This window comes from Bemisia tabaci, chromosome 4 (genome assembly GCF_918797505.1).
Source record: "Bemisia tabaci chromosome 4, PGI_BMITA_v3".
Lineage (NCBI taxonomy): Eukaryota > Metazoa > Arthropoda > Insecta > Hemiptera > Aleyrodidae > Bemisia > Bemisia tabaci.
In genome coordinates, this window is record NC_092796.1 from 15,046,308 (window position 1) to 15,058,803 (window position 12,496).

The following is a 12,496-nucleotide window of genomic DNA, read 5'->3' on the forward strand; positions in this document are numbered from 1 at the left end:
ATCAAGGACTAGCAAGTTTACTGTAGCAGTTTTTCCGAATTCAAAGATATTCGAAAACTTTCCGCGGTGTTACTAACTCAATCGAGTATCATAAATCATGTGTGAGTGCCGTATCAGTCCAAAAAATGTCCTTCATGTAGCATGAAGGAACGAAATTTTCATGCTTATTACAGAAACAACATATTTGTTATAAATGCCGTTGTGCGAATTGGTCCTTCCATAAACTTGTTACTCCCTTTCTGTGAGCTTAACTTTGTCCAAAACCTGTTATAAAAGCGAATACAACTATTCGAACACGAAGGAGCCCATTTGGCCTAACTTCCCGATCGAAGGCGAATCTTCCGGTAAAAATTTTGAAACGTCGCAGTACGAAGTCGATTATACCTATAACCAACTGAACGGGGAGGGAATCGCGAGGATGCGTGTGTGGCAACAGGGGGAATCTCCCGACAGCCGGGGCTGGGGACCGGCTTGAAATGGAGATGGTGTAGAGCGGGCTGCGGCGCTATATTATTCAGGCGCTGCGCTCCAGAGCGGCATGCTCGCATGGGCCGTGCGGTCGACCTGTCCTTCATCGCACTAATTTCGCGCCTCAATTTCACACTTCCGCTCCGCCCGCCCGTGACTTGCACACGCCTCAACTTCTCACGTGCTTGACCATCGGCCCGGCCGGACCCTCGGGATGATACGATCCAACGCAGCCTCGGAGAGAAAAAAAAACTCGGTCACTGCACTGCGTTGAGGCTTTTCTACGGTTGGGTTTATGACAGCTTTTCAAACAAAAAACTTCGGGGCCCTGGCAACTTGACTTTCGGGGCTTCATCGACGAGTTCGTCATGGAAAATCTGGGACTTTCAGGCATTTTTGAAAAGAAATTTAAATACAATCAAGAACGTAAAAAAAAATTTGAAGGCCTTTGAGAATGAAAAGAACTCCCCTTAAGAAAGAGAGGTTGTCATTACTATACTTCCATTTCCTGCGATATATTCGTAAGAAAGGAATACACGACTTACGGACGACGCTATTAAACATTTGGATTACATTTCGCAATAAGGAACCACTATTTCTGGCCCATTTTAGAAACAACAAACATGCCATTGGTTTCTCTATGCAGATATGTGCTTTTAGGGAAGAGAAAGAGATAGCGGTTCCTTATAGAAAAATATGATCCATTTCAGAGAGTTCCAAAAAAATGGAAAAGAAGAACAATCTTTCAAACAGTCTTAAATCAGTTAGTCTTGAACGATCGACTGTTCCGAGGAGTTTTCCACCACGTACCGACGAGAATCTGCTTTGGCTTCGATTATGAAATTAGAGCGCGATCACCTGAGCCCAGATGAATATCTGAACTCTGTCAAGTCGCATTTCTCTGAATTCCGTCGTCAAAACCCTACGCAAAAGCGCTAAGGGCTCGAGTATATACCGACTGCGTCGCCAACTCAGCGATCGACCGATCAGGGTTGATTTTACCGATCGGAGATGGATCCCCGGAGGACCCGTCGAGGGCGCGAGGGGGGAGGGGGGGGGGACGTAAGTTGCGGGGCAATTCAAGCGTGCGGCGATACTCGAATTACGGCGAGTCGGGAGCTAATTAAGCCAACCTAAGCTATTTGTATCTCCGCGGTTTTGTTTGCTCCCTGTTATTTGCCGCCCCCGCGTTTCAGCGACTGCTCCTCCAACCCCCCGCAGCCCCTCGAGCTCGCGCTAATCTTACCCCTTTCCGGCGCTTCCCTCCGCGCTTTCCGGCCGCGGTGTTCGGCCGAGGCTCGATGATTCGTGCTTTTTCATCGGGGGATATTGATTCTGAGTTATTTGTTCCCGATTCTATTCGGAAGATTCATGCGTCATCGAAATCTGCGGGTGCGAACCGCACGCGGTTTCTCGATTTCAATAAAACACTGGAAAAAAAACACATTGGATCTAGAGTCCAGACTCTTGAAAACATTGACAAGAAAGAATACTCTCGATTCAATCAGATTTTTGCTTAAATCAAGGAAATCCGCTCAAATTAAGAGGCTTGGTTCTTGATTTAAGCTAAATTCCGATTGAATCAAGAGTATTTTTTCTTGTCAATGTTTTTAAGAGTCTGGATTCTAGATCCAATGTGTTTTTTTTTTTCCAGTAAGAACGCTCACGCTCGACGTAAGATTTTTTTTTGGAGAAATATTCTTCGGGTATTTTTGAAATAGTATACCTATGTTTAAAATTTACGGCTATCCAAGGATTTAATAATTCAAAGATGTTCCACGGAGTTACGAATCAGGTAGGGGTGCTTTACGCCATGATACGAGCGCCGAAAGCAGGCTACCGGGAGCTAAATGGCAGTACCATAATAGTGTTACCGGGGAGAGATGAGGGCATTATGCGGTAAAACATACGGTATATTTTCCTTTATTACAAGATATTTTCATCATTTTAAACGACAATCAAGTGTACTAACATTTCAAAACCGTGAGTTGAAGAACGCTGACTCCACTAATTCGAATATTAGAGCCTAGTCTCGGTGCGGCCAGCGCGATACGCTTATTCGCGCCTACAAGACTGCATGGATACTTCACGCATTGCGCGTACGGACCGTAGTGTACGCGCAATGCGTGAAGTATCCATGCAGTCGGTTACGCGCAAGGGTTTGCCGCTTGGAGGTTGCCCTTTCGATTCCGACAGATGTTGACGGAATTTCCCGACTTTTCCGGACAAATTTTGTTGGCCCTCCCACCGTGCTTAAATACACTCGGGACGAGCCTCGAATAAAACTTTTCAAGTCCGGTTTAGCGCTTCTGATTGGCCGGTGGTGCGGTTAGGACTCGTCGATGGATGCTGCACCTCTAAGTACAAGAGCCGACAAAATCCGGCCCCGGACTTTCAGCTCCGGATTATTCGCGATTACCCTCGCGAAAAGCCGGAAAACCATGCCCAGACATCCACAGCATCATTGGCGCACAGTGGATCGAGTCAGTAAGAGAGGTCGGACAAAATTTGGAAACTTCAAAATCTTATAACTCCGTTTATACAACATTTTGAGGTTCTAAAAGTGGTTCCATTGGTTTCCTTATGAAATTTTCTTCTGGAAGTGCCCCTTAAAAATTAAAATGTGACAAAATAAACATCAGAATTTGCAGTTTCGGTCAAACATTTCATGTCCGACCTCTTAGATTGACTCGATCCACTGTGTGGCGGCTCCATCAGAAGACACCGCCGAAAAAATCGGATCCGCAACTCCGCCGAGTGTTGATCCGCGAAAGCTCCGGGGACGGGGGCTCAGCTGGGGGCTTACTTTTCGGAGGGATGAACCCCCCGGGGGTGATGGTGGGGGGGGGGGGGGTGTCGGACAGTGAGAATGGGTAAACGAGGCGCTTATTATTAATGTTGATTTGAGAGCGTGTCAGTCGAGTCAGAGCGCATAACGTATGAGGATCCCGCGGGCGGACAGGGGGCAGCGTCGCCGCTTCCGGGGAGGGCGGCCCCGGTTCCCCGGAAGGGATGACGCGGGACGCGCGATGCGGCAACGCTGCGCCGGGGACCGCGGCGATACGATTAGCGTCACAACTGTCGGCCGTTTCCCGCATCACCCGTTACGTCGCCCGATTAATGATATTAACGTCATCCGCGCGCAAATCCACGGCGGAGTCATCCCCTCGCCCCGCCAATTTGCGATTCGACGGTGGGACAGGGTGGCGACTGGACTCAAATATCGAAATTCCCCGACATTAACCAGACATTCCTTTAAAAAAAAGAAAGATAAAAAAGCTAGCAAAGGAACCCTCAAGAACACTGATCCTACAGGCTTTCCCTCATTCAGACCGCGTTTAGCAGAGAGGAACCGAGCCACATCAGTTATTGCAAAATTTAACTGCGCAATTTAATTTTTAACAAAAGCACGTTTCCGTGCATTATTTTGAAAATTTTACGGAACTAGCCTCGTGCTATTCAGAAAATTCACTGAAATTGACACAAAGAAGTTCAAAAGTTCGAAAGCCCCGAGGTCATCCAAAAAGTTCACACACCCCTTCCTTTTCCGAGCCGCCACAACGATTGGACTACATTTTGCAATTTGGAACTATGAAATTCTAGCCCGGTTTAAAAACAACGTATGTACCATTAGTTTCCATATGCACGTAAGTGTTTTTTCAAAAGAACCAGAATTTATAGTTCCAAATTGCAAAATGCAGTCCAATTCTCCTCTTCCGATCAGATTCTGATATCTTTCAGCCGACTCGACATGCCTTTTCAATACTCAACTTGGATTGCTTCGAGTACAAACGCGTCCGATTTGCACGAGGGATGGAATGAAAAATCCGATCCCGAGGGACCGGGGAGTCGGGAGGGCCGGGCGTTCACGCTCGACGCGACAGGAACCGCAGAGCAGTTAGACAAACAGGAACTATTGTTCGCAACACGGGCACTTGCGTTCGCATCGCGGTAATTAATTCCCCCGGGGCCGCCATTCAACTTCGGCCACTTTCTTTGAGCGAGGATTTGCCGTCCTCTATTGTTCGCGCATTTCACTTTTTTCGCTCTCGCCGGGAGCAGAATCGCGAATCGACGATCATCTCCAAAATTTTCGAGGATATCTGAACATTTTCACCAATTTGAATGGGCGAACAATTAGGGAACCCGTGTTTTTCTGGGCAACCAGACAGGGTTCAAAGAAACGTACTTTAAAAAACACCACTGCTAAAATTTCACACAAGATACGATGGACCTGACGTTCCCTGCGAGTTGATTGTTGAAATTGATGGACAAAGCGATAGACAAGGAAGACGACAGGGATATGGAGGGATCCTATTGGTGGAAGCGGGTAGTTGCAACGGACAACAAAGGTAAGGAATAGACTGACTAACGACAACCCACGGAGAGACCGATAGTTTGTCCATGATTTTCTCCCTTAGTCTATAGAAATTACCCATTTCAACCAATAGGATCGCTCCACACTCCCGAAGTCTTCTTTGTTTATCGCTTTGTTTATCAATTTCAACAATCAGCCTGCTAAGCTATGCAATTACTCAACTCAAAAATACAGCCGAGGAGTTGCTCCTTGTGGAAAGAGGCTAGGGGTTGAAGGAGGCGAGGTCAGAAATTTGTGGTGCATTCATAGTGTTTTCCCTTTTTTATTTGGTACAGCCAAAACAAGGTATGAAAAACAGGGATGTCAAAATATTTCAGCGTATGAAATAAGGGATCTATTCGGCGTATTCAGGCTTGCAACTCAAAGAATCATTACTTTCAGCGTCGACACTTTTTTCAGGAGAACAATTTTTCCAGGAAAGCGATACCCCGACCTCCGTCCATCGTCCGCCTTCAGATCTCCTCCCTCCTTCCCACGTGAAAATTCAATCGCATGAAAAATCGCCCCCTCCCCTCCCCCCCTCACACACACCCCGCGCTCCCGATTTGAATTTCACGAGTGCGATCGCATTCGCAATAATTGACTCGATTATCATCGCGGGAAACGGCACGAATACCAGAGGAGGGGGGGGGAGAGAGGGGAGAAATTAAATATGCAATAAAGGGTGAAAAAGAAAAGCACCGAGCAACGTGCGGTTAACGGCGGATCCGAAGGACCAAAGGAGCCGAAGGGGGGGGGGGGGGGGGGAGCCCGAGCAAAGGCCGAGCGGTCGCAAGCCCGGGATCTTCATAATTTAATGTATTAAAAAATATGCCGGGAGAAGCGTAACGAGGAGCCGCGCAAAAATATTCCTCGCTCTTTCGCTCCTCCTCCTCCTCTCCCGACTCGAGGGAATTTGTTAAATCGACTCGAAAGCGAACAGGGCGAAAACACGGCCGCGACTCAAAATCCCCCCCCCCCCCCGCACGGCGATCAGGTGGATCTCAGTACCGCGCTACGGAAAAACGCAGTATGAGCACTCGAGTGTTGCCGAATATTCCCTCGACGAAAGGAAACACTCGCTTTCTGGAGATATTACGACATAGTGACAAGTTTCCTCCAATTCGGAATTTACTGACCTTCCTCACATTTTTCGCCAACTCCGGCCGTGGAAGAAGTACTTACTGGCTGTATAGACAAACCGTCCGCGTTCCGGGCTCAGAGACCGAAAGTTACGGGTACCTGGAGCAGTCGAAGGTGCGGCTCCAGCACTCGGAGCTGTCGGCCTCTGGGCCTGGAACAGACGGTATATCGACGGTGTAAGTCTGTAATCACATAACTCGTTTGCGGTGTCTGAAAATCTCCGCCTCTATGTTATTTTTTCAAAGGAGAACAAATTGACATTATTTCTTGAAATTTTTCCAGAATTTTCTTCGCATAGAGAAGAAAAATCATGACAGTTTTAAAGAATTGCTGTTGAGTAAGTTTCCGTTTAAAAAATAAAGTATGACAGGAAGTCTGCGACGTCGCAAACCGAGTTATGTGATTGCCGACTTACACCGTCGATATCTATACAGCCCGCAACTTTTTCTTTCAGTGCGGTAGACACTGTGTTAGTGTGTTATATACAAACTGTGTTACTACAACTGTGTTACATCACTGACTTCTCCCGTTTTTTCCAGATTTTCCCTGACCATGGCCACCTCAACATTCGATCCGAGTCGATTTGGCAAGGCACGAGCATTGATACGCCGTTTTTCCCGGGCGCGGGAGTTTTAATGATCCGAAGGGTGGAATCTCGAAACGCGGCGAGTCTTGAGCCGCAGCTCCCGTCACTCGGCGGGGTCCCGGCGGCTCACGAGCTTCTCGAGGAGCCCGCTCCTCTTTTCCGGAAGTTTCCGCGCCTCCGTATTTATTTTAAATTAAAGGAAAAAACCCCCCGGGGGGGGACGGGGGGCGCGGGGGTTGGATGCGACCCTGGCTCTCCTTCCTCTGCTCCCTTTTTTCCGGTCTTCCTCAAATCAAATATTAATTTAAATTTGTTTCGATAAATTAAATGTCAACACTAGAGCGGGCTCGCTCCTTGGCGACTCCTGCGCCGCCGCCGCCACCGCCGCTTCGTCGAATCGGTCTAGTCGTCTTTCCGTCGTTTCGCGGCTTCTTCTCGTTCATCGCGCACGACTCCGGGTGAAATGATGCGCTAGAATCGATCAGTCGAACGAGAATGGCCTTAGAATCCGGAATGGAGATGTTGCATGTGCGAGGAATTTGCGATTTGACCATTGATTCTTAGGTAAAAGTTCGCGAGAAACACGATGGTGCCACTGGTTTTCTCTGAAACCAACTCCCAAGCTCAAAAAAAGATCTCAAGTTGAGGCCAAAATGGAGGGGATATCCCACGCTATCCTGAGAGTCCACCTCTACATCAAGACAAACTCTCAATGCAAAGATAGGGAGCAAATACATTAGCAGTGATCCTCCAAGGGCCTCAATTTATGATTTTCCCAATTCAAAAGCTTAAGTTAGGCGTCTTCTGGGGAGGAAAAATAATGTGTTTAATTTCCCAAATTTTTCCTGAAATTACAGAAAATCATCGAGGTTGGCCGAAATCGAGAGGATCGAAAAAAAAGAAGCAGAATCGTTGTCGAGAGGAAAGAGAGAATTCACAGCTAATTTCTCTGATTTTTGTCTTCTGTTCTCTAAATAAGCCGCACGCTGACTTTGACCGATCTGACTTTTTTCAAAAAAAAAAATAAATTAGGGGCTTTCTTGATACTTTTTCTCGCTGATGACAAAAATTAAATATCCGCTCCTTGGAAAAAATTGGACACATTTCCTTCGTCACGATTGGCAGACATGAACAATTCCTACAGAATTTTCCGGGAAACTTCAGCCCAAAAAAACAGAAAGGGAGAAAGAAAATAAAGAGAAAAAAATCTGACATTCCACGATGTATCCGTGCTTTTGGACCCACCTGAAAACAACTTTCCAGATTTTCCATGTACCGTGACCACCCTTGCCTCAGCATTTTCGGGGGTAAAATAGATTTTCCGACGTCTAAACGATATCTTCGAACCACCACCACCACCAACCCCCCCCCCCCCCCCCCCGAAATCTATGATACGCGACTGCAGAGGGTGGGCGAGATATGCAAGGAGCCACAGGTGGGGGCAGATACACTTGAGCGGCGCGGCTCCTGATTGGCCGGCGGGCGCCACCGGGGGTTACGGCCCGCGAGGGTGGCTACGGCTATGCACCGCAAACCGCGGTAACAGTTAACTCCGCAACTCGCCAGCGATACGCGCCGGAAATCGCTCCTATTTTTCGCGCCTCTTTTCCGACCAGAAAATCCGGAACCCAACCGTTCAACCGTGTATCGTGGACCAGCTCTAAAATCGAACTCCTCCATTCGATACGTCCGGGTCGAGAGTTTAAGGCGGACGTGCGGAAATTTTTAATCAAGACAAAAAAAAAAAATATATTATGCCGTCATCGAGTCGCGTATATTCGATATTGGACTCAGCGGTTGACAAGTTCCAAGGAGGAAGTGAAAATGATGGAGGATTCACAGGAGAAAATAGTGATTAGTTTGTGATTTGATGGACTAAAATTTTATGTGCGAAAAAAGGGACTTTCCAAAAATAGTCAATTTTCAGTTTGTGCGATTCTCACACGACGAAAATTTAAATTAACCGGAAATTTTCGGAAAAATCAACTCACAGTTTACTTTCAACAAGTTGACAATATCCTATTCAACAGGAATGTATTCTTTGTACCAAGCTTGGCTCTTACGAGAGAACAGCTCTCTGGCCTCTTCTACGATGGTCACTATTCCGGACACGATCATCCATGTTGGCACTGATGACAATATGCAAAAATTCAGCGGGCACAAAATCATCCTCTCCTCACAGAGTGGGTACCTGCGATCCTTACTAGCAACTCAAGAGGCCGCACCTGAGATTTACATAACCAACGTTAATGCCGAAATATTTGGTATCCTCCTAACATTCATGTACACCGGTTACTTGAATATAAATACTGAAAATATATACAGTGTGCTTTTAGCAACGCATTTGTTGCACATGCCAAGGGCTCTGGATTTGTGCAGATCTTTTCTCATTGAACAACAAACACTTCCTGCATTATTGCCGCCTACACCCACAACTCCAGCTTTACCAGCGAATATCATCAAACCTATTCCCAGCCGGAAACTTCTCCCAGCGATAATACAGCAGCAGAAAAGCCAACCTCACCAGGAGAAAAACCGCTGGGATATGAGCTCCACTGTTTTCCACCCGGTGCAATCAAAACCAATACCAATCGTAGACCCTCCTCCATTGACCATCAACACGCAACAACCTTCAACTTCAAAAGAGACGAATATGTCAACTTCCGTTTCGAGTTTATCTCCTTGTCTCTCTAACATAAGTGGAACCACAGATGAACTGACTGTCACAATCACAGAGAGAAACGAAGAAATCTCGAAGAAAAAAAGCAAATCCAGGAACTCAAAAAGTAACGAGGAAAATAATAAAGTCATCATAGACGTAGCCTCGTGTGATGGTCCTGTGAGGTTTCAAAGAATTTTGAATACCAACTACCGAGCTAAGATTCAAGATTCACCGGTCGGAGAAGATGAAAACCAAGGGGAACACTTGAATACGACCAAGAGTGCAGAGCCGGATAGTAAACAGATGCCTATTCAGAGTCAAAATTATCTTGATGAAAAAATTGCCGATGGAAAAAGCGAAGACACTCTGAAATGTAGTTATTGTGATCACACTTTTAAAAGCAAGTATTGCCTCCAGAAACACAGCAAACGCCACCTGACTTCTGTTGAAATGGGAGGTGTCATAAAAGTTAAGGCAGTGCCTCATCCATCTTTCATGAAGCTGAGTTCTAAAAAACTACCACCAGCCCAGTCCATTGGATCGAAGCGTGAAGTGCGACTACTTGATATGAACGTTCAATATTACCCCTGTAAAACTTGTGGATCCAAGTTTCCTAGCTACTATTTTGTTCATAAACATCGCAAAATGTGTCACCCAGAGGAAGAAAATATGGTAAATAATCAGCTCATATCAGATGATACATCCAAATCAGAAAAGAATTCTTTGCTAGTAGACAATAGTAATGCTATAAAAACTGATTGAGGTGAAAACTTTCAGCAAGAGAAAACTATTTGGTTTAAAATGAGTTTGTTCACCTCAAGTCATCAATTTTAAGATTAGTCAAAGAGAAAAAAATTAAAATTGTGTTGAACTGAATAAATTTAAATAGTGCTTTTAATTTTGTTTCATTGTTATAGTTAGTAATTAATAAAAAAAAAAAACCCGAATATAAACTATGTTGCATGGCAAACTACATAAAATGTAAGTATTTACAGAATAAAATTCTACTATTATTACTAATCTGTGGTTTTCAATGAAAAAGGAACAAATATTATGAATGAATCATAAGATACGATGAGATTAAAATAAAGCCATACAGAATAAATGGGTTAATATGAATGCTTTTGTTCAAAAAGCGTCCAACTAAGTTCCTTAAAATTTACATTTCTGAGGAAAAATAGATTTTTAACTTAATTCTTTCACTTCTCTGAGAAATTTGCAAGTTAATAAAGTAGACTTTTTGCCAGAAAATTACTCCTAACAAATTTTCAACTGAACTATAAGCCGTTTCCTGAAAAGTTTTCTATACCTTAGTTGGACACTTTTTGATACAGGAGATCAAAATCAGAAGAGATCAAAGATATGTATAAAAAGATTTGACTTACTCTCATCCAGTTCTTCATCTGTTGTATCACCGCCTAAGTCATCACTTTTCTTACTTTTATCTTCTTTTCTCCTTTCTTTCTTTTTATTTTCTACTTTAACTTCACTGTAACAAAGAAAAGGAGAAAATACAATCAGTTTGACAGGCAGATAAAATAAACGTTAGTGCAAGATACATTAAAATGGAATACATTTGAGAAACAGGAATGTAGATAAGATGCAACATTGCTAAAATAATAGAAATTCAGGACAGGCTGTGCAATGGTTCGAGCACAAATGAATAATTAAACGTGATAAAGGGTTTTCTCCCCTTCTTCTACTTTTTTAATATTTAAATAAAAAATAAAAAAATAAAAAAACATTTTATTTGGGGTTGAAAATTACAGAGAATTTAAGATTCCAAAGGGTTCATAAATGAGAGAAATTGCCGCACAATTAAAGCAGCATTGCATCCAAGAAGGCTTAATTTACCTAGGTTCTTTACTTAGAAAATGAAAACTAAGTTTATAAATAGAGAGGGGATGAGGGGATCATTGGATTTGTTGCATGGTTTTTTTTAAACCAAAGCCAAAACTCAAAACTAAAATTTTTCTCCAACTTTCAATCAATGTCTTCCTGTGCGTAGCTATCACTTTAAAAATTAAAAACCGTTCGAACAAAGAATAGGAAAAGAGAAAAAACCAATAGAGAAATACAAGGAAATGAAAAAAGTAATGTGGAGAAAGGATAAAATTAAAAAAGCATTAGATGCTCAAATATTCACATGAAAATCCAGGCATGAGCATTAATTGCACATTGTTGACAAATAGGGATGTTTCAACTGGGTGTATAATATAACTGGACACAAAAAGGGGGAATTGTATAGGAGGAGGGAGTTAAGCAAGAGAGAAGAGAGGAATAGATAATTATTCTTGCTTTAACTCTTGCAGACAAGAAAAAAAGGAGAGGATTGAAAATTTGACTTTGAAACAAGAATGAAAATCCATTTGTCTAATATGATTGTGGAAGCAGGAAAAACAAACAGATTGAAAGATCATGATATTAATACTGTATAAGTAGGAATTCTAATATTAATCACACAATGCCTTTCATCAGATAAACAAGCCTGCTATGGGCTTCGAGGGGATGGATCTTTGTTGAATCAAATCCTACAAGCTTGCTCTGAAAGGGGTTCTCAAGTTTAATTCTGACAAATTGAATAACTTTTAATTACTTCTGCCGCCCTTCTCTAGGAGTCTCCACTCTCATTGAGATTAATGATAGGCAAACCAATTCAGTGTGCATACGAATTTACAAGATGAATTTTCATTTAACACTTGCACTTGGGCCTTTTTGCCATGGAGTTACGGAACGGGCTGGCATGATTGTTGCCAGTTCAGTAATATGAGGGCAATAATGATGGTGGAGGGGCATAGGAATCAATAATCGCATACAAAATAGAAAACTAAAAAAAAAAAAAAAAAAAAAAAAAAAAAAAACTGGCAAGTGATCTTTTGACAAGAAAGAAAAACCTCCTGAATGGAGGAAAATACTACCTTTCCAGCAAAATTTTAAATTACATGTGACAAAATGAAAAACTCTTGAGAATAACGGTCCAAATTCAAAAACAAAACAAAAAAAATTTGACGGAACCTATTGTACCTTTTTTATTTTTCTACCATGGAATGCCATGTTTCACTATCATGAGTTTATATGACTTTATTTTAGTAAGTTAGTACACAAATTTTAAGTACGTTTATAGTTTAGGGATTGCAAATTAGGTAGCATTACTTTGCATTTCACATCAATTTGAAATTTGCAAAACATTTTGACATTTTATTTTCCTTTCACACTTTTTTCTACCCATTTCTGAATTGCATATAAACAGATGAATAAATAAATAAAAAAATTGAGGAAG

The 12,496-nt window shown here is 43.1% G+C and overlaps 2 protein-coding genes across 11 annotated transcripts in view; one reads left to right on the forward strand and one right to left on the reverse strand.

Annotated features, from left to right (window-relative positions):
• Smr (nuclear receptor corepressor smrter) overlaps positions 1–12,496 on the reverse strand; it is a 150,623-nt gene that overhangs the window by 18,148 nt on the left and 119,979 nt on the right. For all 10 annotated transcript variants that reach the window (XR_011899704.1, XM_019047455.2, XM_019047451.2 and 7 more), the window contains one exon: positions 10,602–10,705. Coding sequence is in view for 9 of the 10 variants with exons in the window: in XM_019047455.2 (XP_018903000.2) it covers positions 10,602–10,705 (104 nt within the window). In the remaining variant the exon portion in view is untranslated. The remainder of the gene's footprint in view (positions 1–10,601; positions 10,706–12,496) is intronic.
• LOC109034360 (uncharacterized) lies at positions 7,941–10,590 on the forward strand. The gene has a single exon (XM_019047457.2). It carries the CDS (start codon positions 8,587–8,589, stop codon positions 9,976–9,978), a length of 1,392 nt encoding a protein of 463 aa, XP_018903002.2. The 5' UTR covers positions 7,941–8,586; the 3' UTR covers positions 9,979–10,590.

Coding starts and splice junctions, on each gene's coding strand:
- LOC109034360 (XM_019047457.2), top strand. CDS start 8,587: ATGTATTCTTTGTACCAAGCTTGGCTCTTACGAGAGAACAGCTCTCTG.